The following is a 27,112-nucleotide window of genomic DNA, read 5'->3' as shown; positions in this document are numbered from 1 at the left end:
AAACTGGATGAATTCGCTGTCCATTAAGTGTGCATCTGACCCAGGAATGTCGTCCGGTGGTGGAATACTCTCTTGGAAACATGGACACAACATTAACACTGTTGTACTACCATAGTATTCCGTCAACAGCAGGACAGGCACGACGGCCTATTTTCCCTATTTGCACTGTTTCGTTCCCGTAGCAACAGGGCGGTAGATAAAACGTGCGTATAACGATACACACCAGAAACACTGTCGTATCCTTTTGCCTCTTACTCCTACCCCCCCGACATAATTTTTTGGCTGCGCCAGCGCCGCCTGCCTCACAACTGCGAAAGTTTGAAATACAATGACGGAGCAGACGAAGCTTGAGTGTTAGTAGTGCTCACTGTCACGAAGGAATAAGAGGATCCAACTGCCCCAGCGGCGGACTAAATTACACCTCCATTTCCTTCAGATCAGTCACGGTCGGCACAGATCGAAATGCCTAAAAAATGTTCACCGATCTTTCGTTCGTGAGTCTAGTCGACTAGTTACGGGCGAGCCACATTTGCCGTGTTGAACGCGGAATGTTGATTACTGCTTGCAGCCTGCGATTTTCAAAACGCCTGGATACGCATCCCTTAGTGCGCCTAAGAGTCCGTTACCTGCCGAGCACAAAGTGATATCCGTGTGATACATAGTGAGAGTCCGTGTGATAGCGACGAAGGCCTCGTTTGCCTGGTTTGCCTGAACTTTCAAGTCCAAGTGACATTTTAAATTTCTTCAGCCATGGCTGTACCATCTGACGTGGAAGAACTAATGAGTTTGGGCAAAGAGGAGGCATCTCGCTTTCTGGCAGATGAGTGCCATGAAGGAAATACGGCGAGACTGTTCGCTGTTATTGATGTAGTGCTGACGTTTAAAAGACCCTTCGGCGATACGATCGCGTGGTGCAGAAGTCTCGTGTGTTGTGGCGACGATGTAGAAAACTTCAAAAAACAACGTGAGTACTTGCTTATATATTTTTCCCAACCCTGATTTTAACGTGCCCCCGCAGTTAAAGAATTCGACGACGGCAAAATTTGCGGCCTAGTCTGGACAGCGGACTACGTCGCCTTCAGATGCAGAACGTGCAGCATCTCACCGTGCATGAGTCTTTGCGAACCCTGCTTCCGATTGGGCGACCACACAAACCACGACTGGAATTTTTTCTTCAGTCAGGCCGGCGGAGCATGCGATTGCGGTGATGTTTACGTGATGAAAGAGTCGGGGTAAATATATAACCTACCCTTCTGATGGCGCCACCGTAGACTTTCGATTTTAAGGCACTTCCGCTGCGATTTCAGACTCAATCTAGCTACTGTGCATTCTTAAATTAATTTGCTATTTTTTGACGTGCTGAAAACCAAAATCGGTTCAGCCAATCGCCGTAGAATCGTGAAAAACTATTTTTTGAAATAAAAAAATCTTTTCCAACGTTTCTACGGCGAATGGCTGAACCGATTTTGGTTTTCAGCACGTCAAAAAATAGCAAATTAATTAAAAAAAGTTAAATAGCTAGATTGAGTCTGAAATCGCAGCGGAAATGCCTTAAAACCGCTTAAAACAAAATTTTTAAAAAAGTCTGTGGTCGCGCCATATGTTGGTTAATAACTAAGGGTTTATGCAACTGGTCAATTTGTCAGTTATTTTATTAGTAGCAAATTTATTTCACTTGGGTTTTCTGATGATAACTATGGAAATCCATTATTAACCTTAAAACCTCAAACGTGCCTTGCAAGATATCAGAAAGCGTCCTAAAAAAGGACCATTTATTTACTTTTCGCAACGTATAACAGAGATGCAGAATGCGTTGCCATCAGATCTATAAAATTTAAGGTCGCCAAACGCATTGGGGAGCAACTGCCACGTGCGCTAAGATTTTCTTCGGATAAAAAATTAAAAATATAAAAAATTCCTGTGTCATCTCGATTTATATATTTTTTTTATATTTCTATCATTACGAGCTTCTTTCGTCAGATAATAGTCACATTAAAATTCCAAAATTATCAGAAATTCATTCCTCGAGATAAACTGATTGTTATTATGGGCAATTAATAGTTTTTTTTTGTTTTTAATATTTATTTTCTAGCTTTTCTTAATCCATATTGAGAACGGTTATTTATTTATTTCATTTTCAGCTTCTGCAAGGACCATGGACATCATGCAGGGGATAAAAACGGTACAAAGTCAGTGCCAAAAAAATTGATCTGCGTTGCCGAGGCAATAATGCCAAAACTCATCCTGTGGCTCATTCAGCTACTCCGGCTACACAAGTGAGACAAAATCTACAAAAATTGAAACCCTATTAATATGTCAATTAAAACAAAGAGTGTTTTCTTATCACTCATTTTTAATTTGAAAGCGATATTCATGCGAGCCGTATTTTTATAGCAACACACCTGACGCCAAGCCCGCTATAGACAAGTTCATTGAATTTCTGCATGAGTTGAGCAGTATGGGATCTGTGATGCGACGAGTGATGGCTGCCGCACTTATCGACCAGGCAGTCTACAAGCACCTGGTCGATCCTGACAGAGAAGACAACGAATTGCTCCGACAGAGTCACCAAGGCTACCTGGAAGCCGTCCACTCGCTTCCCTTCCCTGAAGTACCTCCCAGATTTCAAGGTAGGAAAAGTCTGCAAAAATTTTGGCTAGCCGCAAAAATGCATGTTTTAGGGTATATGAATTATTCCATTTTCTTATCATCAAAATTGATTGGTCAGAGAAATTTTTATTTAAATGTTGTTTGCTTGGAATTAAAATTTGATAGCTTTATGCAAAAATTGCTCGCTTCTCAAATGGCGAGGAGTGTCTAATTTTTTTACACGTCAATGAGTTATCCTAAAAGCTTTTGGCCAAAATTTGGAGAAAATTTAAATTTCCTTTTTAAAGTTTTGAAATTTGTAGAACAGATTTTTTATTGCTTATATCAATTCAAATAATCTCTAATTCGCTTGAACCCGATTTTTTAACTCATCTTATTGCTTGAGCGCGCCTAGACCCGATATTCAGGGCACGAGTGCGCCCGCCCACGGTGTCAAAAACAATTTTAAAAATTTTCTTTTATTTTCAATGCATTTAAATATCCACGGTATTTAAAATTAACTCATATTCTGCAAAATAAATCTGACTTGCGGTAATTTTGCCCACCCCGACCGCAAATTTCCTAATTTTCATTACTTTTTGCTGCCTTAATTTTTAAAAAAAAATACTTTTCAAAATTTTTTGAAGTCGAAGTTAGAAAATTATTGAAAACTGAGGTGCAAACATTGCCTGCTAGAATCTGGTTAAAAATAAACAAAAAAATTCTTTTGCGTAGTTCTCATTGTAGTAATTCGTCTTTTATTCATGTCTCGTGGTTTAGTAATTAAGATCAAGATCAGGACCAAGATCAGGACTGTGAAATTACTTAGATAATCAACAATCACAAATACAATAAATGATCATAACAATAAAAACATCAGATTCAAATACAAACAATTATTACACTTACCCCGTAGTTCGGGTCTTATTAATTCGAGATCAAATTTTCTAGAACATTCTCGCACGAAAACTCATCCTAGCCGGAGAGAGAATATTGTGTTGCGACTGCTGTCGTGCGAGGCTTAAGGTGCAGTGGGGAGAAGGTGCAGTAAGGGTGCACTGTTTGTTGCACTCCTTTGTACTGCCACCTGGCGATACATACAGGTTAAATGCAAAGTAGTAGGACAGTAGTGGCGAGAAGGCGCCACAAACCAATATAATAATACACTCCATTTCTTTTAAAAAATGTGGATTCGAACGGACTCGCGTGGTTTTTATTCCGTGTTAGAGAAATCCTCATTCATTATCATCTAAATTTACCTTAAATATTATTAAATTAGATCATTAACGACAACTCTCCCTCCCTATGTTTCAGCAATGAGGCAGAAGCTCGAACGTAAGGTGCACTTGACGTTCCTTGAGGAACTCAACTTCTGGATCGTGAAGATGGAATTCCCACAGAGAATAGTGTGTCTGCTTCTCAATCTATTTACAGACGCGGTGTTCAAGGTGCGTCTTCATTCATCATCATGAATCGTAAAATAACAAATTTCTACCCTTTTTCCTTTTTAGGAGGCGATGACAGAGGCGTTCATAATTCATTATAGTCGAATTGCTGTGATTCTTGCGCGAAGCGCCGAACCCGACCCTCTCTCCAACAGGGTCGTTCACGTCAGTGTGCAGGTCTTCTCCAACGAAAATTTCGCCAAGAAAATGACCAAGGAGTACCACTTGCTGCACGTCATGATTATTGGTCTTAGACACATGCTGGGAGACCTCCACATCGACAGCGCCATCAACTACCGAGGTCAGTTTATGCAGTTTAGTATTTTCACATTTTCAGCCTGATTAATTAAAAAATCGCGTTAGGTGTTGCGAGCTTTTCCTTCTCTCGAGCTCGAAAATATTTCCTGGTGCATTTCTCTACAAAAACTTTTCAACCCCTTTTATGAACCTTCAATTTATCAACTCTCAACAAAAGCTATATTCACTCTACAAAGCTTTATTTTACTTTGTTGTTTTGCTATTGAAGCGACAAATGCCAAGGAATGTCGCTCACGGGGGAAACAAGAGAAATGCAACTAATGTCAATGGAAACTTTAAAAGTAATAAATTTTCTTTGAAATGCCGATAAACCCCTTTAGTTACAGCCGCGGGAAGTCTTAAAAAATGGTGATTTCCTAAAAGTACTATTAAATTCCTCATTTCTCATCTTTGTTGCAACAAACTTAGCTTAAACTTTTGTTTTTTTTAGGATGAATTGTTTACTTTGTTTCATTTCAATTGGAGCCAACAATATAGACAAAAATACTTGTTCAGGCCTTTTAGGGATAAAGATTTACGAGCAGCGTAAATTCGTAGTCTTGAGGGATATATATTATATTGGATTTATTTTTTTTCGTAACATCACGGACCGGTCGTCCATCTAATGCTTGCACAATTCCCTCAAACAACACTCACATTTTGCAGGTGGTGTACGTTGATCAAAACATATAGTGCACAATAACCCTGCACCTGCTGCATTATTTGTCTTCTTTATACCACCCCCGCAAAACTATTTATTGAATGCAATGGCTATATTTCCCGCGCTCCCTTTATCCTACGAATTTACGAATCCCATTTCTACCACCGCATGCACCTCAATCGCCTCAATTCGGTATTTTTGGCTGAACAGTAGCAAGGGTTGGTTGAGGTTTTGCTCTTCTTGTGTTGACCATTAATCACACTCTTGTCCACTCCTTCAGATCATCCTCCAAAATAAAGGCTTCATATTTTTTCTCCTGAAGAAAAATATCGCCCGAATCCTTCACCGTACTCACTCAAAGCTCTACAAAGTCTATAATTGTTCCTTTCTTGTCAAGAAATTTTTATTCGAGGAAAGGGAGGGGTTCAGTGGCTCTCATCCCTCAAGAAAAGTCAAAACTATTTATTTTCAAAATAATAATATGACTAATATTTAATGGTTATTTTATAAAGCGACAATGAGGGGTAAAAAATCTAGCAATTTGGTTTTCTTCAATTCTGGTAAATTTTTTACTGAAATATTTTAAAAATAAATTAACTTTTTGGAAAACATTAGAGATGATTTTAATCTTATTATTAATAATAATAAAAAGGGTAAATCTGAGCTTGAACTTTTGCCATAAAAATTCAATTTCGCTTGTCATGTTTTTTTATTTGCTAAAAAGTTCCGAAAAATTCTAGAGCACTTGAATCAATTCAGCTTTCTTTTTATTCTTTTACTGATTACGCAATTTATTGGCGGTCAACTCCCTCGTATGCGTCAAATTTTGAGCTATAATTTTACCCATGATGCAATATGAAAAATAAATCATGTTCTTGAACACACCAGGGTACATTTTAAGGTCATGTTATTCACTCCCGATTCCCGATAGACGCTACTCAGCTAATGGAAGAATTGCCTATTCAGGTGACCGACCCCCCTGCTAAAGCCATGATATTTCGTTTCATATTCTCTCCCCTGCGGCACATGCTTGCCCGATTCCTGAGGCTATTATTGAGAGCGTGAAAAAACTTTTAAGAAAGGAAGGCAGAAATAATAAAATAACTTTTTGAAACACGCCGGAACGCTTTTAGGAAAAATTGCATATTCATGGCCACCCACAACCTAAAAGCCGCCCTTTGTCAGGGTTTCCCCTCTGAGGAAGCAGGTCTCCCTGAAATTGTTTTGTGCGTAATGATTTGTGTCACGACAAATATTGTCAAAAGCGTCCTTGCTTGCTTCTATTCAGCCTCATATATCTTGTTAAGAATATCGATTCGCGGCGAGACCAGTCACTGCAATATCCCCCGAAGAATTAATATTTTGTACTTGTTGTTCTATAAACTAATTTTAAAAAAGGAGAGGAATTTCAAATGGCTAACTCCGTCACTGTCAGACGGACAATGCTCAAACACGGAGATTTACGTTATTTAAATGAATTGCTTTAAGTCAACTTACTTTCCTTCAGGTGATCTCAAACAATTACACAACTCCTCTTATCATTTGAGTATTTATTATCAGAAACGACGCCCGCCGCTCGCGACGGCCTAGCTTACAATGATCTCCTCCGGCTCCTTGCCGCTCGCTAGCGCTCAGAGGGGTCGCGTTTTACAAAAGGTGATAGTGGGGGAAAAGGTGGCGCCTACATTGTCGGGAATTGAACAATTGGTTCTGTTATTCTTTTTAATGCATAATTAATTAATTATTTAAAAATACAAATCCTTCATAAATTTTCACCTCGACACGAATTGGAATAAAATGTACATGCAAAGTAAAATGTCCTCAGATAATTTGAATTCTTTGAACTAAAATAACATTCATAATTTTTGTTGACAGAGGGAAAACAAAACCCACATAAAGTGATTGATTGCGAAACGCGGGTGATGAAGGACCACTGCTACTGGCCGCTTGTGTCCGATTTGAACAACGTCCTCTCTCACAAGGACGTTGCGTTCACATTCTTGGAGGATCCAAATCTTTTGAGTGAGTGGCTGGACCTTCTCTCCTTGATGCAAGGTAAGATTATTGAGGGATTCGAACGGGTTAAAAAGCACTTTAATGTTCAGCCTGTCCACTTATGTGTTTCTGGCTAGTAAAATGTGCTAAATCGAAGCAAGGGACCAAAGTTGAAGCTCGCACTTATTGCTAGCGACTACGTTTTGGGAAGTTGTGACATTCTTTAAAAATTATATTATGCTTGAAACAATAAATAGTTTGCTAATTGATTTAAATTTTGAGATGTGATCTAAAATCTGTCACTTTTTGCAGGAATGAACTTGAACAAGCGAGAGATGGAAAGACACGTTGAGTTTGAGCCAAGCACGTATTACGCAGCCTTCTCTGCCGAGCTCGAGGCCAGTGCCTACCCAATGTGGTCGTTGGTGTCGCACCTCACCGACGCAGGAGATATCGACCTGACAAAAAGAGTGCTCAGGAGCTGTCTGGACGCCTTGGAGAGGTGGTTCGCAGCAATAGGACTCACTGTCGACTCCGAAGTAAGCCCCATTTCGTGTAATTTGTTTCCCTGAACTTTTAAAAAGCCCGTTGGAGATATTTGAGCAGTTCAGGGGTTTAATACTGGCTGCCCAATGTCAGAGATTGCAAAAGATGGTTAGTTAAGTGTCTTGAGATGCTCAAATAGCCCAACAGGTTGGTTTTACAGACAATTGTCTTGTGGGAGGAGGCAAAAAGATGGCCAAATTGGGCCCAAGCCCCTTTGCGCCTCTGCGGCCACTCAGGGGTGTTATTGGGTTGAGCAGAGGTTTTAAAAATTAACTGTTATTTGCATCTGTTAAATTATTGAGTTTTTATTTGCATCAAACAGTGCAAACCTTAATTTTCCTGTTTCGAATATTCCATGAAAAGCACAGATGATCATCCGCTGTTCTTGTGAGCTTTGGTTATAACTGCTGTGCGACAGAAAAACGCAGATTGCCGTCTTGCCAGCGCTGGATTTTTTGCGCCTGGCAACGCAATCTTCAACACCTGGCAATTATTTCGCGCATTAAACCCGCCAGAGCATGAGTTGTAATTTTGCCTGTCGTTGTCAATTGCGATGTTAATCGCACCTAGAAATAATTACACTCAATTCCGCCTTTCATATCATTTATCTTAATTTTTTGACTCGCTTCAAATGGCTGGAATGTGTTGTTTGCATCACGTATTGTTTTAAAATTTCTTTTAAACAAATTTATCTATGAAGTCTACTGCGCAGAAAAAATAGCCAATTATATCTCAAGTTAATATTGCTTGTTAAATGAATCAATCAAATTTTAATTTGAATATATAAATTGTCATTAATTTATCCCGATTGAATTGTTACAGATCGACAGCCTGCAAATGTCGTTCCACTGGCCCCTGCACCGATTCTACGCCGCGTTTTTATGCCAGGCATTGAAGCAGGGGGCACAACTCCACGAAATCATGCCTTCAAGTGATACCCTGAAGCTCATCATGACGCACCCGCTCCGCACCCAGGTAAGGGAATTTCACTTTCGTTTTCTGTCGAATGTGAAACTTGGTTTTTCATGCTTTGACCCTAAAATCCGTTCAACAACCGAAAGTAATATCATCCGGGCTGTTTACTTTTTGGTATTCAATTGAAAGTCAGGGACTTATTGTCTTTCCTTACAAAATATTTTATTAATCTATATTTACAATTAATTACGCGCGGTTAAATTATGGAAAAATGGTAGCAGTCAGTTGAGCGGAGCGTCGGTGCGATTGGCGCCGAGGAGATCACTGAAGTCGTAGGTGATCAGCCGAAGGCCGACAAAACCGCCGTAGCCTCTGCGGCCCTTGTGGTAAATTCCGGCGCCGGACAGCAGCACCGGCGGCTCCGGTGCCACCGGCTGCGCGTCCAGAAACGGTACTGTTGTCTGCGCCGCGTCCTTGCTAACATCCGTATGCGTGAAAGTTACGAACTGATCGTGCTTCGAGTCCGGCTCGGACAATGCCACAGACCTGTCAGAATTTCAAAATTAATTTAACTTTAATTTAATTTTATTTTTAATATTAGATTCTTTTCATATACTAAAAAGCCTTAACAGGGTGTAAATTATATAATTGAAAAATTAGTTACAATAAACTTAAATAACCAATATAATTAAAATAATTTCTCTTAATCACCTGGTGGGCACATCCGGCAGCGTGAGTGGGACTCCGGTGCGAGGTTCGTCGACGGCGGCGTCGGTGTTGTCGTTGCCGATCCAAAGGCTGGCGTCGGCGTTGAGCGTGCCGGCGGCCATGTCCATGGGCGTGGCGAGGATCTCGGGGTTGAGGTGGGTGCCGATGCGCCTGAACCTGACTCCGGTTAGCACGTAGCCCGGCGGCGCCGTCAGGTCGTCGAGGTCCATGGAGCGTTGTTCGTAATCCATTTTGTGGTAGTCGCGTCCCGGCGCCGTCGCCGCCACGTCGAATGCCTCCAGCGGCAGCCACTCCGCAGAAGCCGCCTCCACCACGCCCCTGGGCCCCACTCGCGCCTGACGAACCTGAAATTATTTAAGAAATTATTTAGTTGACTGATTGAATTGGTCCCTTTGCGCCGGATGTCTCACCCATTCTAGTTTAATTTTTTTAATTATTACGCACCTGCACGTGCACCACTCTCTTCAGCTTGACGAAACGCATTCCTATAACCGCGTAGCCAGCGGAAACGTTAGCCAGGGACGGACGCAGACTAATGTATCTGGAATTAAAAAAATTATTTAATTTTTTTGTGTCAACATGAATTAAAAAATAAATATTCCCACCTGTCTGAGTTGGGTCCGTCATCATCGCAAGTGCAGAAGCAGTAGGAGCAGTGCCAAAAGAGCCAACGCCACCAGCTGTCCACCTTGGTGGTACCGCGGGAGCAGTGTCCCGGCCGGCCCAGGACACGCCCATTCTCAAACTCGATATAGTCGTAACGCCGACTTGGCTGCTCGGAAGGGCAGACCCAACTATCAGAGTCGACGAACTGACAGTCGAACACGCGTCCGGCGCACTTTCGTTGCTTGCTACAATACTGGTTGTGGTAGCAACCGTGTACCTGAAATCATAATCAGAAATGTGGATTTAATTACAACAAAAAATTATCTTGACTTGGCTTTGCTCACCTTGGCGTAGGTGTAGTAAGCGCAGTTTTCGCCGCAGGAGGCCTTGGGATTGAGGTCCACTTCGTTCTGCACATAACCCTGTAGCAGCTCGGTCAGCTGGACGTAGGTCTCGTTTTCGACGTGCTGCTTGGGGTCGCAGCGCCACACGAATCGGCTGGCCTCTTTCATGGCCTCGCTGGCCGCCGCGGCTTTTTCTGCCGATCGCAGTTCAGTCTTGGCTTGCAGCAGCTCCGCCTCACGCGTGAAATTTCCTGCAATTTTCCTCAGTTAAATTTTAATTTAAAAATTTCTGTTATTTATTGTTTACCCTTTTCGTACTGCTTGAGAATCATCCACGAGAATTGCATCAGCGCGTATCCTCTGAGCTCAGCGAGTGCCACCAGGTTGTACAGATTGTAGATAAGTTGCTGCGGCGACTGCTCCAGGGCACACACTTTACTTCCCGACTCCTGCAACAACAAAGACCGAAAGCTGATTCACGCCGCCGCTCACTCTCGCCAAACGGAACTGAGTTTTCGTCATTCTAGCTCTGCGATAACCCGACTTCTGTTTCACTTCAGGGTCAAACTGTACCGAGCGTAATGTGCTATCAGTTTCCTCGCTGCTGATCGCTCCAATTACGCCATTTCTAAATTTAAATCTGGCCGAAGTAAAAATTCCGATTTAATTCTGTAATTTTGTTCAAAGGATCAATTAAAGAAATCTAGCACAACGCAGTTTGGAAACAATCACGCTTGTAACGGTTTGTTCACCTCGGTCGCGGCCTCGGCCACACCCTTGAAGAGTCCCTTTGCGTCCGGCCGGACGACCACCTCGTGCAGCCTTAGCATTGCCGCGTCGATTGCCTTGTCGGACTGCTTGGGAGCGGCCACGGCGGCCGCCGTGTCTTCCAGGCCGTCGCCGGCGCCGCGGAACACGTCGCGCACCTTCTGGTACCACGCGTCGGTCGTCCGCACTTCGGACAGGGCGCTCGCCCACGGCCAGAGACCGTCCAACATGAGCTGGACGCCCGTCGCGGCGTCCGGCAACGGCTGAGCGTCAACGCGGGACAACTCGTCGTCCACGGACTGGAAGGCTTTGGTCACATCGCGCACTGAGAAGCTCGGCTCGGATTCCGATCGACGCCGCAGGTCGGACACAGTGTCCAGCAGCTGACGGCGCGCTTCTGCCACGGACACGTCAGTCGTACGCGGCAGCAGCGAACCGGACGCAACTCCAAACGCGAGAAGCAGCGCCAGTAACACACGTTGCCACTCCATCGCTACTCTTCACCGACTGACTGACAACTCGCTCGCTGGTTCGCTCTCCCCGCACTTTCTATATCGATATTTCTGTATCGATACCCCTTCTTTAAACCCGTTTTAATTCTCTGGGTTTTGAACCTTATTTTGGTTTGGAAAATTTAAACATCGCTGCTGTATATTAATCTATTATTTTCATTGGAACAATATTTCGTCATTTTTAATTATTCACGTCTCTTTTATTTATTTATTTATTTATTTAACTTAGTATCGATATCGTTTTTTCTCGCACATGCGTAGCCTCTCTCGCTGTCGGCAAGGTCGGTGCGTTGTTTCTCATGTCATTATATTTATATATGTTGACGGAAATTAGTGTCGTTAATCAGAGGGATGGAAATGGAAACTCGTGATTCAACCCGATGATAAGTGAAATAATCAATCTACTGTAATTACCAAGAACTGATTGGGAAACCTCAACTCACGCAATGACTACATTTTCTATAGAAAACCATTCCGTTATATAAAATTCTTAGAATGCGTAGAAAAATTCGGGCGACACAACATTTCATTTTCTTGCTTTGCGAGCGATTCGCTTTGCACGCATTCCTTCCGACCTAGTCAATTGTTGGTCAACGATCTGATTGAGAGCAATAAAATGCAGTTAGACTCGATTGCTGGCGCGTGACTCACTCCGGGGACGAGCTAATACATATTAGTTTGCCAGCCGTTCTTTCTTCTTCTCCTGCGCGGCTGCTCTCGGTATAAATTTCGCAACAACCGCGTCCTGACTAATCGAAAACCTAGAATAATTGCCATGTTTGCATTGTTCGGACACAGTTTCTCTTCTCGCGGCCTGAATATAGTGGCTCGCCAGCCAGAGGAAAGTCGTCGCCGCCGCCGTCTCTCTCTCTCTCGATAATCGTGGCCGCGTGTGTAATATTCATAAAAAATACGTGCGCCACGAGGAGCAGTTTCTTTCACTCGTTGAGTACGCTCACGTGACCCGCAGCATCCTGTGCTTTTGATACGGCCACGGATATTTGAACCGAATTCTCTTCCGCCGCAGATTTACATTACAATAAAATCAATGTTTCACTTTCAAACGCTCTGAGGCCGAATTTGCTGGTCAAACGCAGTCTGTGAACTCGAGATAAACTTAATGACCGCGCACTGTGCGTCAGAAAAACGCCAATTAAAGTTCTTCTGTAAAGAGCTGACGCAGTGTTGTCGTTTTGCAAGGTCGCGCGCTTCGCGGAAAGCATTTCAACGCAGCAGCTCTGACTTTTCCGAGAGCACAACTGTTCTAAAGCGTATTAAACGGCTCTCGGGGGATATCAGATGCATTATTTGTAATGTAGCGTCGAGCCAGACCGATTGTTACACTGTTCAAGGCCGAATTCGTCACGCCACCCCTGCTTTCAGAGCCTCGCTCCAACGCTTTTGCTCAATTCTAAATTCGGTGTGTTTGGTGTTTGGTGACAGCAGCTGTTGTCGTAATTGGCTAGAAAAAGCACCGTCTTTTTGTTTCAAATAGTCGAGTCAGGGCTGCGAAGTCTAAGCCGACTTGTTTTTATTACCGTTTCGGTGGTTTGAATGTGAAATGAGCGCAAAAAGTATCTAACATTAAAGGCAAGGACTTTCAGATGAGCTTCCTTTCACTCAAAATCAATTGGTTGAGTCGTAAACTGGTGGCGTATTAATGGACTTAATAAAGTAACGTGGTTTTCTTGGATAAACAAGAAAGCCAAAAAATTAAATTAAAACAAAAATCCTTCCTGTCGTTTCTCTCGCAATTGGCTGTTCATGTAAAAGAAAATGATTAGTGGTGCCATCTGTTGACCGCTTTCAAAAAAACATTGATCGTCGTTACCTTTACGGCCTTGCGAAAAAGGTCTAGAAGTCCAGCGTCCAGCCCTTTGGCAGCCGGCTGTCCGAGGAGGGCGTGGTGCAAACTTGCGAGCTTGCTGCGGACGGAGCCGTGTCCGTGGGACACAACAGAATGAGCCAAGTCCTCCAAGGTGTGCCTCTCGATCTGGCCTTTGGTGTAGTGCGCCATCTGCCGGAAAAGGCCGTCCACGTGTCCGACCGTGTCCAGCAGCGCGTCCAGGCGCCGATGCGAGCGCACCAGCGTCGGTAGGCTGAGGTGCGCGGACGCCACGGACTCGGCAGCCGCTTCGGAACGGCTCGCCGCTGCGTCCACCTGGACACTGAGTCGCTCGACGCTGTTCAAAAGATGTTGCTCCTTGGCGTCCGACTCCTCGTACACCTCCACTGCCTTGGCCACCTCCTTTCCCAGGTCCCGCACCAAAGAGATCACCTGAATTAAAAATTTCGGTAATATTAAATTGATTTTAATAAAATTATTTCAATAAGACAGCTAGTATTTTTATTAAAAAGACATATTTTAAACATCTCCCATGAAATTTTGCACCTGACCCTAATTAAAAAAATCAACCTGAAAAGCTTAAAAATTAGAAAATTAAATATTCCGTGCCTGTAGAGTGAGTCGGACCTCTTCGACGGCCGCGTGGCCGCCCTCGGAGGCGGCCAGTAGCAGCAGAACGGTGACGATCAGCGCCATGCGTGTTGTGCGCCCACCGACTGCAGCCCGCGTTGGCAGCAAGCGGTCTTCAGGCGCGGCCGGCGTGGCCACGTGACCGAGGCCGAAGCACAACGACCTGCTCATTCGCGGATTCAGTTCTTTCTTTCCTCCGGGCGGAAGCTGCTGAGAATCAGAAAACAGATGCTGAAGTGAAAGAAAGGGCGCCTGATTGCGGCCGAAATTTTAAATCGTCGTATTTAATTTAATTTAAATTTTGTTGCTCCTAACCTGGCTGATGCAAATTACTTAGACATTTAGGGATCGAATTTTGCAATGATTGTTTTATTTTTATGGAGAGGACATATTCAGCAAACGGCATTGACAAATTAAATGAATTCAGAGAGGCCTCTCGGAGTGGAAATTTTTTTATTATTAAATTAAAAATTATTTAAACACAATTTCAGCGAGGAGGAATGTCTAAACATTCCTCATCTAAAAAAATAGTTGAATTTAGGACAAAATGCGGAGACCCGAGCATTTCGCACGTGTGTGTATTAACAGTGAGTCAGGGAGATAGGCCCGTTTGTTTTGAACCATGAATCATGACTAAATATGGACTGGCTTTTTCCCCGTTTGCTTTTACTCTTTCATCGCTGCCGGAAAATTAGAACAAAAATAATAAAACTTTGCTCTCAAAGTCAACATATATTTAATCTTAATAAATTCAGTTTGTTGTGAATAAATAGATCTTTGGTAACGGAATGTTTCTTTTATGTCCTGCAGGTCGCTTACTACGAAATAGTGAACAACCTCTGGGTGCGAAACGGATTGCAGATCAAGGGCCAAGCCATGACATACGCCCAGTGCAACTTCTGCAATTCTATGGTGGACGCAGACATATTTTTGCTGCAAGTTTGCGCCTCCCAGCTCGATCCCTCGACTGTTCTGGAGATATTTCTCAAAAAGTAAGTACAGTTTTTGTTAGTCTAGAATAAAATTATTGCTCCTAAAATGTTACCATTTTTATAATTGCAGCACAGCATTATTTATTCAGCAAACTGATTAGTATAATTATGTGAATTTCTTTACAGCTTCCGTGTGCACGAGTGGCTTAGTCTGTCGCCGAAAAAGGAGAACGACATCTTCACACAAAGCGACGAACACCGAGTGATGATGGAGGGCTTCTTCACCTTCCTCGGCATCGTGTTTTGCACTCGGGCATCACTGCGTCCGTCCGACGACGAGTCGTCGCAGCGAGAGTTGGTCACTCTGCTCTGCATGGGCGATAAAACGCACAGCCAGCTGATGGACCTGATGCCAGAACGCTGCATCTCCAATACTTGCAAGGACTTGGAGAGCGAAATTGTCCTGGTGAGATACAATAAAGAGAAGAATGAAATAATTTAATATCAATCAACTTTATTTCGTTCATGTGCAGATTGCGGAGTATAAAGAGCCAGTCGCGGATCCGAGTGGAGCCTTACAGCACGGAATTTTCACCCCAAAGGCATTTGTGTGGGAAGACAAATTCGACCCCCTGCACATCGCCCTCAGAGCCATCCAGAAAAAAGATGTCCAGACTGCTATGGACAATTTTACTAAATAGTAGGAACCATTTTATCTCAAATATTCACAGTATTTTTAAACCATTCAATTTTCGCAGTACGGAGCAGACTTATAAAATTAAAAATCCGTGGCCGCCGTACCGTCTGCCGCAAGCATTTCCTGAACTTTTCCTTGACCCGCGCGTACTCGTGGGGAGTAAAACAATGCACGCCACCCTCTTCGCATCGATGTTCCACGCTCTTAAATCGGAAAATATTCCAGAACATATACTTTCTCTAGTTATTTTTATTTTGGAAATGGCTGTCGAACATGCGATGGCGCAAAAATCCGGTAACGAGGTATGTAGTTTGCAATTTGATTTATCCACGAGATATTTTTGTTGTGTCGACAGAAATCAAACATAATATTGCTCAGATACTAATTTCTGCACCTTTTATTTCGCAGATTTGTCAGCAATTTACTCAGCCGTCGGGGGTAGTCTTCGACCTCGACGTAAAGAACTGGTTCCAAACTGATAATCTTTCAGCCAACTTAAAAACATATATCGAATACGTTGTAATACCTGAGGTAGTCCCACCAGGCATAGTGAGTGTCGTTAGCGATTGCCGCGACACCGAAATGCTCGCCCTCGACAATGCTCCTGAATGCCACATGGCCGTCGTTCCTGCTGGTAATGCTAAATTCAAAATCATTTCTTGAGGCTGTTAGGAAAAATTTACCCCTTGATTTTTTTTTAAACTAAATAGTTTAAATTTCTAATAGGTTCTAATTACCAAATTAATGTGTTTAGGCTATTCGCACTTCGGGGCCGGGGCTGGAGACGAGCTTGTTCCAGTGACGGCAATGAAGGTGTTCAATCCACCTGAGCCTACTTCCAAGATGAGAGCGCTGGTGGCAGCTGAGTCCAGCCAGAACATGATTGTTGATGTTGCTTCTTCTTCTTCTTCCTCTTCTTCTTCGGAAGAAGAAGCTAGAGCACTGGTTCGTGTTTCACAATTACTTATTTCATTAGAAAAATCATATCTTTTTTGAGGGGCATAAATTGGTATTTTTTATATCGGTTCTATGTTAAATGTTAAATTTAAAATATTAAAATTTAAGGTAGGATGTGTTTTATACTAGAATTATTTTATTTTATAAATTCTAAATTCCCTAATTTTTGGCGTTTTTCGAACACTGATTTTTTTCCATCTATGAGAGTTTTTAATCTTCAATTTACATGCCAATGGTTCGGAAAATTGCAGAAAAAACCGCAATGCAGTGTTTTTTATTCGGGAAAAAAATGCGAGTTTTGGCGAACATGCTTAAAATGTCACAACTCAATTTTAATCGAATAAATGGTTAAAACCAATCTCAACAGCCTCCAAAAGAAAAGTTCAAGTCGGTGCGTGTGGGCGAAAACATGCTGACGATACTGCTGAAGCTTCTATCACGCGCTAGCGGCAAGAGCGACTCTTTCAACCCAGACGACTGCAAACCTCAATCAAGGGGGCCGGACGAAAAGCCGCACCCGGCCAGCGACAGCCGCGTCGGTGACATGGCCTTTCACATCGAGAAAGTGCTGCACAAGATTTGCAAGCTGGACCCCTCGTGCCGGGACTTCATCCTGCAGATGAAGCGCAAGTTGTGGCCTGAAGAGGCGAGGCAGAAAGCCACCGAGGAAGAACATAGGAAAGAACGCGCAATTTTAGCCCAAAAGCGTCGCTCAAAGATGTTGGAAGAATTGGCCAAAAGTTCTCAAAAGTTTAAGCAAATAGTAGAAGAATCGGCCCCAACAGGTGAGAAATTCATATTTCAAATTGAATTATTGCATTATTCACTTAAATGTCGTGTTTTGGAAATTTGCCGCTAAAAAGCAGCTTCCTCGGATTATTTGTTCTAAAGAAATATCCGATTTGGCCCCAGATTTGTGGTCGGAACGTCTCAATGAAGATGGCACCACCGTATACTTTAGTGATAAATTTAATTTTCCAACTCTAAATCATTTCCGACGTTTGAACGGCTGGATTGATTTTGGTTTTCAGCTCGTAAAAAGAAAGCAAATTAAGTGAAGAATGTTAAGTAGAAGGATGGAGTGTGAAATCGCAGCGGATGTGCTTTAAAATTAAATTTATTATAAAAGTATATGGTGGCGCCATCTGTTGGACGCTTCAAACACTAAGTAAGGGTTTATGCAACTGGTGAATTTCTAAAACAATTTATCTCTGATAATTTTTAAAGTCGAGATCATTATTAGAAAATTATTGAAAACAATGTCTGCGAGCAACTGTGCTGTTTTTTTCACTGCACTGCATTTTTTTAAAATTGTACCAAATTAATTAATGAATTAAAAAATGCGGGTTAATTGCAACTCTATGTCTATTAATATTTTTTACTTTCTTGTTGCACAGAAGAAGACATGGAGTTAGATCAGCAGACATCAAGCGCGAATCTGTACATTTGCACGATTTGCTCAAAAACAAGTGCAAGCACAGAAGAGGAGCCGATGGGCCTAGTTGCTTTAGTGCAAACCACCATAGCTCTGGGATTCAGTAAGAATTGCAACGCTAAGCAGGACAGCCTGCCTTTGTGCGAAGAAGAATGCGCCGCCCTACAAAAATCCTTGGGGAACAACTTGATGAAGGACTTCGGCAACCGCTTTGAACAGCTTAAATCGATCTTTGGTTCCGTGAGTACCACTTTTTAGTTTCAATAAATCAAAACTCCTTTTGTCAATAAAATTGCAGGAATGCGAATTGACCATGGACTTGAGAGGCAAGGGCGGTGTGCACGTGCTGACTTGCGGCCACCACATCCACGTTAAATGCCTCAGGGAATACCTCGACTCGTTAAAGGCGTCCACTAACAAGCCTACCAATTTAAATATAGAGAAGTAAGTTTGTTGCACTATTGAATTTAAATGAGATCAAAACATCTACATCTCCCTGTGATAAGAAAAATCCTTTCTTTCTTATTATGCGAGGGCATATTTCTACAAAAATGTGTATTAATTCACCATTTGTCCGAAGCAGCATCTCCGTTCTTGCATTTGACAATTTTTTGTGCTGCAGAAATTTGGTCCAAATTTCCGCGGCACAAACAGTTTCCTTTCGGGCAACTTGTTGAATGAAAGACCCAAATTATCAACAAGTCGTTTAACCCTTGAATTTTATTTCTATTTCAGAGGCGAGTTCGCGTGTCCATTGTGCCGTCAGCTGTGCAACACAGTTGTGCCATTGGCAGTGGAGTCTGATGAGAACTATCTGAAAGATTCGCTCAGGGTGTCGAAGTCTGTCGAAATCTCGATGTATTTGCAGGACATTCCGCCCGTGCCGGAGAGGAAAAGCGCGATGGACGATGCCATGCAGCGCGCAATGCATGACGTGATAAACTGCTCGAGTGAAACCTGGAACTTAGCGAAACTGGACGAGCCGTCGCTCTTGGCTTTGACAAATTCGGCGCTGCGCACCAATCTCGAAATCCAAGTTGCTCAGCGAGGCGACACCCTGCGCATGCCTGACGAATCCGACAGTGCCGCTGAGGCGAGGAGAGCTTGCTTTGGTGAGTAGTAATTCGACACTGAAACGTGCTCTTTACTTAATTCTCCTTATTAAATTAATCGAGCCGCGGAAATATTTCTGATCCGTGCCCCGCCCATCGTTCTTTGTCGCACGCAACATCAGTCAGATGATCAGAGTGAAGTTAGCTCCACTTCAATTGGCCGACTCGTGTGGGACGTTTTTTTTATCAACGATCACTTTTAATTTATTTTTTAACTTCCAGAAAAATTCCAGGAAATTCTATAAATCCAATTTCTCTCTTTTCAGTTCCATTCATGCAGGTGCTATCACATTGCACGAAAACCGTGGCAACCAGTCCTGTGTGGCCTGTTTGGCACAGAGTGGCCGGTCTGGATCCCATGGTCGGACACTTGCATAATGGAGTTCCTATCCTGCTGAGAAACCCAACTGCCCTTCTGGTGCAGTTTCTTCTGCTGCTTCCCCCGCGTCTTGAGCAATGTAAGTAGTTGTCCTTATGAATTAACCAACCCTGAAGCAGGGTTCCGAGTTTTATCTACCAGGGTTAAACCAGGTTAAAAAACCCGAGCCTTTTGGGTTTTTCATTTCTCCGAAATTTACGGTGCTTGGCTATGTTTTCTCACATGATTTGGAATCCTCTCATCGAGATCTATCGGACAGCCAGAGTCTTTTTTGGGGAAATGCGGAAGTTCAGCGAAAACCGCGACTGAAAAAATCCTTTGAGAATTCTCCGTTTAAAAGAATGCTAACTTTGAGGCCGATTTTCTCTAAATTTTACACCGTTACCTATGTATTTTTTTAACTGTTCATGATCCTTAGGACCTAATTTAGGATTTTGCGGGGAAATTCACGATCAATCCTCTTTAAAAATTTGTCGTGGTGATTTCAGCACACTTCACTTGCATCATCAGGGCGTTGTACAACCTGCAGTACTTCGAGTGCCTGTTGCAACTGTTGTGCTCGCTGTCCATGGAGGAGATATCGAGCTTCAATTTTAATATGGCTGGGTGGTCGTCGGACTTGACGACCCTCTATGGTTGCGCATCGCTGCTGATGTTCCATTTCCCCCCAGACTGCGGCCTGTTGAACAACACGGCGAAGCGCTTCTCTGACAAAATCTCGCATCTCTCAGACTTGGAGGCAGAGGTGCAGAAGCTTTGCCTGCCCTTCCTGCGCGTAGCCGCCCTGCTGCGCCACGACCTCTACAGACAGCCCATTCCGGAGATTCCCCCTGGAACTGGCGGCTTCGTCCAACTCGTCCATTTCCTCGAACTCTGCACGAACAGCATGAATCTCGACACGTTCAACGCAGCCACTGCTCTCAATTGGGAGCATCATGTTAATCCCCCCGTCCGTGTCATGGGTAAGTGTATTTTTGTTTCTTTTTGGATTGCATTATTTGCTTACCACCCGGTTTTTTTCACCACTGGTTTTTACCACTCAATTTTTACCAATTTCTTGCGCGAGAATTGCAAGAAATGAAATTTTCCTGTTTTTCTTCTGTGAAAATCTAAAATTTCGGTCGGACAGCTTAAAATACCCTCTTTACTGCAGATTTTTTCAGTTTAATTAGTAAATTATTGAAAAATGAAGTGAAAATATTGCCTGCAAGAAAAACAACCGCAATTTACCACTGCCCTTTATTTTTTTTATTTAAATGCGGGTTTTTTGCAACTCTGGCCGCCATTGAAGAGGTGTCGAAAATTAGAAAGTGTAGGAGAAAAAAATGTATTTCGTTAAGCACTATACAACGGGAGTTTGGGGGGTGTCAGGGGCGGACGGGGTCGCTTTTTGGACCATTCAACGCAGAATTTTACGCAAATTGCAACAAGCATTGGATTTTGACTCTACGCCGCATAGAAGCCGAGTTATAAACTTTTAAATGTGGAAAAACAAATTAGTTCGACTTTTGGTTAAAGTCAAAATTTTCTGAAAATTTAAATTACGCTTGATAGCTAATTTTTGCTTCAGGCTAATCGGTTTCAAGGTTTCACACTACTTTCGGCCACTCTTCGAATTATTTCAGTTTGATAAAAATATTTATGAATTCAATTTTTATCTTAAATTTCTCAGAATGGCTCCATGAGTTGTTGACTCTGGTGTTCGAGGGCAAGTCTGAGATGCGCGACCTGGTGCACCAACACAAGCTGTGGAACCCTCCGCGCCTGCTGCAGATGCCGATTACATACGACCCAGTGTTTCAATTCTATCACAAGAGGGAGTGCACTACGTGCGGTACGGTGCCACACGAGTTGAGTCTCTGCCTTTTCTGCGCCAAGACCATCTGTCTGAAAGGACCCTGCTGCAAAAAAACTAAATTCGAAACCGTCGAGGTACGTAACTCGAATGCTTAAAGAGGAATGATACTGCAAAAGCCTGGAAAACGCTTGTTGCCAATGCATAAACTCGTCCCTTAGGATTCAGTTAAAGCCTAATTTGACCTAAGAAGCACAGTAATTTTTTGAGAAAATTGGCTGGAAAGTTACCATGCTTTTCAAATGGTACTGGCTGTCTCCTTACTTGAAATGCGATTTAATTTCAAAACCAAGAGTTTCCCCAATACACCGTTGGACAGATCTCGACGAGAGGAATCGAAATATGCCAAGAAAATATGTTCAAGAACTTTAAATTTTGGAGAAAATTGGCAAATTTGAATTTTTACTCTAGGAAGTTCCTTTTTATTATTGCAAATTGCTGAACAAATTGTTTATGGCATCCAAGAATTCAAATAATTTTGCATTGTTGCCCTGTATCATTCCACTTTAATTTTTCACTGATTTAAAACGTTTAAATTTTGTTCCTAAATTGTGATATTTGGTTTCAGCATTCGTTTACATGCGGCGGTGGTACCGGCATCTTCCTAGTCGTTCCCTCTTCCTACATCATCGTCGTCCGAGGGAGCCGTGCGTGCCTCTGGGGCTCGGTTTACCTAGACACCTACGGAGAGGAGGATCGCGATCTGAAGTACGTTTCCTTTAATTTTTTTATTCCCACCTTTTAACCCATTTATTTAACTCCTTTAGGAGAGGGAGACCCTTATACTTGAGTGAAGCGCGGATGAACCTCCTGGAACAGCAGTGGTTGATGCACAAGTTTGACCACATTAACAAGAAGTGGGTGTATCATCGAGATTCGCTATGAAGACTCAGGTTTACGAGTGGCTGGCAATCAATTCTCACCAACCTCTCCTCCCCCTATGCGACTGATTACACGATAAGATGCAAATCAGACATTAACTCTACGTCGCTCTTGCTCAACTCTTTTAACCACAGAATTAATGAAGAAAATAAATATTTGAAAAATGCGACCACTCGAGATTGTTTTCATGTTGAATATAAAGAAAACCAGGCTTCATCCTCGCTGTCAAAAAAAAGGAATAATGACAATGAATTTCTCTTTTTTGACAACGAGGATGAAGCCTGGTCATTATATTCAACAAGAAAATAAATGTTGTAAAAATAGTGTACGATTCTCCCAATAGAGTGACGTGTTTCCGGAACTCTTCGACTGTATAGTGCGGGTTGCCAACAGACGCTATAGTTTAGCCCAGTCCAGTGATTAGTGCAGAGGCAAACCGCGACAGAGTCCGTCACTTATACTGTATATAACTTTAAATTCGTCCTGGTCCCGGCATAATTGTGCAACGTTCAACAAACACCCAAATTTTCACTGACGAATTGATCGCTCACCTTTTCTTACAAGGAAAATCACGTTTGGTTGTTGAAAGTTGCGCAATTTTACCAGGACGAATTGTAAGAACTGACCTGTCGGAATCTTCTAATTGCGCAGCGACAAACGTACAACCTGAAATGTGAAAGTACGATTTCTTTGTACGTAATACCAGATCTAGTTTTTGTCACCAGCTAAAATAGGTTTAGTTAGTATTATTTTGTCAAAACGCTTACAACAGATGACGCAACATAATGCTAACTGAGGAAATTGATCCTTTCGGTGTGCGTTCTTTCTCTGTTAATCATATTAATTTCTCATCATTGTGCTTTGTGATTCTTCTGAAGGTAAATTGAATTCATCGCTATTTGACAGGCTATTTTGATAGGCTCTTATTAGCAGGGTTCGCAAAAACCCGCATTTTTCCGGAAAAAACCACTGCATTGCAAAAAACTGTTTTTTGCGGGTTTTTCTGCAATTTTGCGCATTTTTCTAAAACTCATGCATTCTTATGGGAAATAAAAAATTCTCATGATCCGGATGACCAAAAGTAGGATTTTTCAAAATCCCCAAAATCAGTATTAGATTCCTTCAAGAGACAGAAAATTTTAACTCTACACGTAATTTTATGAAATTTCATACTGATTTGGAGCAAAAATTGACTATTTTTGGGATAAATTCGGAAAAATCCAGCCGTTTTTTTGCGCATTGCAAAATTGGCGAACCCTGCTTATTAGTCGTCAGATATATATTTATTCCTGCAAACGCATAGTACTCAACGTTTTCAAAGCAGTATTTGAAAATTCCCAATATGTATGGAAAAGTCACAGTTTTCGCCGCCGAGTTACAGTTTTCGCAACCCCTACTTTAACGTGGGATTGTCATTATCACTGGCGAGATGTGTAACCCGGCAGAAACTGTAACTTTACCATATTTTTTTTTGCTCTTTTTATCCCTGTCCTCGGACCGGGAAGTGCGCGCACTGCACTGGCACGAATGCTGAATTCCGGGTCCCAATAACACCGCGAACGGATTGAATGGGCGCACCAGGCCGCACAGGGACCCAGCCCACTCAAGGGCCTCTTGCCTCCGCACCGAGGACTTTTTTGAAACGCTAGACATTTGTCCCCTGACGCTAAATCACGCATGCTGGAAAGGTGCAAACCAGCCCGTGGAGCAATTTGAGCATTTCGAGTCACTAAACTAACCACTTTTTACCTTTTCTGACATTGGGCAGCCAGTATTAGATCTCCGAACTGCTCAAATACCTCCCCCATGGCTTTGACACTCCTGAGAGTGCCGCTGAACAATGCGAGCCAACGGGCTGGTTTTAAAAATGCACAGTCGGTACTTTCGTTAAACTTTATAAATTAAATGTGTAAAGACAAGCCAGACTGCTCTGACTATTATTCTATTTTTAGTCACATTCGTGGACTTTGTACCGTGCTTGTTAACCAAAAGTCCCGCTCTTGCTCATTGTTGAAATTAATTTAATCGTTGATTGGGCAGTCAATTAATAATTTGTATTCGTCGCGACTGTGATTGTACAGAAAAAATGTATCCTTCGATTAAAATCATGTTGAGAACATGACGAAGTGTGTGTAGCCAGTTGCCAGCATCCCCAACCAAAAGGGTAGATTTTCCATTTTTTCGCTGATGAACAACTTTAGCAAAAATTGAAATCCCTTTTGTTGGGGATACTGGCAATGGGCGCTGCCGCAGCCGCAGCATGTCAATCAAAGGTAAATTGTATGGCCAAAATTTCCACCCCGCTGTGAAGAAAACCCACTATTTATTGCACGTAAACTTGCACTTGAATTTCGTTTGAATTTCGTTGCTCATCTATATCTACATTAATTTATCGTTTGAACTCGCTGCTGAGTTTTGAAAACACTACTTGAGCGGCTAACATGTGGCCCGAGTGGCTGCAGAGAAACTGTGGCCTTTTTATGAACATAAAAATTTAACGGCCCCTGTACATACCAGCCCGTTGAGCTAGTTGAGCATTTCGAGACACCCCAACTCCCCTGCTTTATAACACATCTGGGAATGTCTTAACAATGCGAGCCAGCGGGATAATTTTTGTTGCGAAATTGCGTTAACGCATCTTTGGCTTAAATATTCGTAGGTTACTTTAGAATTTTGGCGAGAATATTTTGAAATGCTGGATAATTTTTAGAGAGAGAAAGAAAATGAAAGATGAAATTTCAGAATGGATTTTTTCTCTCAAATTTCATGTATACACCCAATGCTTACACATATTTATGGTACTGAAAATATTTTTCAGCAAAGGAGATTATTGTTAATCGCACATTTAAAATATAATTTTGTATATATACTTGGTTAAAAACAATTTCATGTTTTAACGTAATTGATGTAGTAGTGGCGATTACCAGTGAGGTCCAACAAAGGGTTGAATTATGATTGGGATAATTTTACTGTTGTTGGAGGTATTCACCGCTACCACAGCAATCTAAATGCGCTGTGACTCTGCACCAGTTTTTAGGCGAGTGATCTCTCAAAAACAGGTAGCACCAAACTTCATAATTTATTTCCAAAAAAATGAAAGCGCAGTAAGTAAATTTCAGTGGGTTTCACAAAATTAAAAAGAGAAATTCGTCCTGGTCCCGGTAAAATTGCGCAACGCTCAACAAACAGCCAAATTTTCATTGCCGAATTGATTTTTGACCTTTTCTTGCAACAAGGAAATTCTCGTTTGGTTGTTGAAAGTTGCGCAATTTTACCGGGACCAGGACGAATTCATGAAATCTTTATAGTTTTTGGTTTTTTGCACCGCTAAATCTTAAGTTCTGAATGTCAGAATTTTGAAAACTAAACCCACCGTTGGACTTGTCACAACTTCCCTTTTTATAATATTATTATTTAGTTTTAATGGGGTTGAAAGGGGCACCCCTAAACACTCTTGCTGGATAGGGGAGGTCGAGACGAGTCCAACGGAGGTTAGTTCTTGCAATTTTGATTTTTAGATCTCGAGTTTTGGAGGTTGAAAAGTTCAAAATTATAAAAAATTTCATGTTTTTTTTTAATTTTGGAAGAGGAATTTCTCTAAACCAAAATTAACACTGCGGGTCTGCAGCACATAACCAAAACTTAATTTTCCAACTTGGAAGTTGCCGAGATGATTCCGTTAAAGTGCTAGAAAAACGCGCTTTGATGACTGTTTTTGAGACTCATTTCGTCATTTAACTGGTCGCCATAAAATAAGGCAAAAAGTAAACATCAGAAACTGACCACACTACTAACACTAGTTGTTACGATTATATGTACACATATTGTATTAATTAACCTTAGATTGTAATTAATGCAACGTTTTTTACGGCATATTTAATATGATAATTCTAGTTTGCATAAGAAACTGATTTCAATTATTCGACGGTGGTAATGCCGCGCAATCGTCTCATTTTAAAGAGGATTGATACTGCAAAATCCGGGAAAATGCTTGTTGCCAATGCAACTCTTCCCTTAGGATTCAGTTGAAGCCTAAATTGACCCTAGAAGAACTGAAATATTTTGAGAAAATTGGCTGGAAAGTTAGCGTGCTTTTCAAATGGCAATGGCTGTCTCCTTACTTGAAATCCGATTTGATTTCAAAACCAAGAGTTTCCCCAATAAGTGGCATACACAGTTGGACAGATCGCGACGAGGGGAATCGGAATAGGACAGGAAAATGTTTTCAAGCGCTGTAAATTTTGGAGATAATAGGCAATAATTTATGAATTGGTTTTGTAAGGTTCTTTTTTATTATTGTAAAATAATGTAAAAATAATATTCAATTGTTGCCCTGTATCATATTACTTTAATCGAAAAATATTTTGTAACCACGAATAGTACGAATAAACGTATTGTTAGGTACAATGGAAATAACTTAAATGTTTTTTGTTTAATTAAACCAACGAGTCCCCTTAACTATAAAAACGAGGATCAATTAATGTAATTAGAATTAAATGTCGGCATTGCTTGAGTATCATGCCAAAATCAAAAGCGGAAAAAATTAAAATCCAATTTTTGTTAATTGGTATATAAAATATATTGTATTTTTTCTAGACGAATCGATGGTGGGCAATTTTAAATTTCCGAAAGGCCTCGTAATTACTACAAAAATCTCTTTTCCGGCCATGGAAACGTAATTAAAATAAGTGATTACTTTTAAATCATTTTTGTTTTTGTGAACTGAAAAATCTAATTTATTTTTATCTTTAATTTTTTAAATAACATATATTTAGGGCAGTAAATATAAAAATGAAATTTTAATTTAATAAATATATTTTCGGCTGTAGGGGGCGAGCTGAACTAAAAAATAAGTCGTTATTAAGTGAAAAATTTCAACAAACAATTTTACAATTGATAAATCATATCAATTTAATTTTGTTTTTTAATAATACTAGCCGTTCGATTCGGAATGTATGAAAATTCTTTGAAGAATTTACA

At 41.7% G+C, this 27,112-nt stretch overlaps 2 protein-coding genes across 3 annotated transcripts; one reads left to right on the top strand and one right to left on the bottom strand.

The window, feature by feature from the left end:
- Positions 1-332: 332 nt before the first annotated feature.
- Positions 333-26,554, top strand: Ubr3 (Ubr3 ubiquitin ligase). Of its 2 annotated transcripts, XR_010575433.1 has the most exons (25): positions 333-964; positions 1,019-1,232; positions 2,142-2,276; positions 2,395-2,630; positions 3,904-4,037; positions 4,101-4,335; positions 6,868-7,047; positions 7,300-7,526; positions 8,356-8,508; positions 14,694-14,875; positions 15,002-15,281; positions 15,349-15,515; positions 15,574-15,814; positions 15,921-16,146; positions 16,267-16,457; positions 16,837-17,254; positions 17,867-18,144; positions 18,203-18,348; positions 18,640-19,016; positions 19,283-19,474; positions 19,884-20,357; positions 21,068-21,327; positions 21,819-21,958; positions 22,018-22,321; positions 22,406-26,554. XR_010575433.1 is itself a non-coding variant. In XM_065493271.1 (24 exons), the coding sequence occupies exons 1-24, from the start codon at positions 751-753 to the stop codon at positions 22,133-22,135; spliced, it is 5,418 nt and encodes a 1,805-aa protein (XP_065349343.1). In that variant the 5' UTR covers positions 333-750; the 3' UTR covers positions 22,136-26,554. The 2 variants fall into 2 exon arrangements, 1 of the variants encoding a protein (XP_065349343.1); XM_065493271.1 differs by having other exon boundaries at positions 22,018-26,554.
- orion lies at positions 8,646-11,406 on the bottom strand. Its single transcript, XM_065493272.1, has 7 exons — positions 10,880-11,406; positions 10,435-10,576; positions 10,128-10,378; positions 9,783-10,060; positions 9,622-9,718; positions 9,160-9,521; positions 8,646-8,994 (listed from the first exon to the last, which is right to left on the bottom strand). The coding sequence occupies exons 1-7, from the start codon at positions 11,384-11,386 to the stop codon at positions 8,730-8,732; spliced, it is 1,902 nt and encodes a 633-aa protein (XP_065349344.1). The 5' UTR covers positions 11,387-11,406; the 3' UTR covers positions 8,646-8,729.
- Positions 26,555-27,112: the final 558 nt, after the last annotated feature.

This window comes from Cloeon dipterum, chromosome X, assembly GCF_949628265.1.
Source record: "Cloeon dipterum chromosome X, ieCloDipt1.1, whole genome shotgun sequence".
Lineage (NCBI taxonomy): Eukaryota > Metazoa > Arthropoda > Insecta > Ephemeroptera > Baetidae > Cloeon > Cloeon dipterum.
This window is presented reverse-complemented; position numbering and strand designations above follow the sequence as displayed.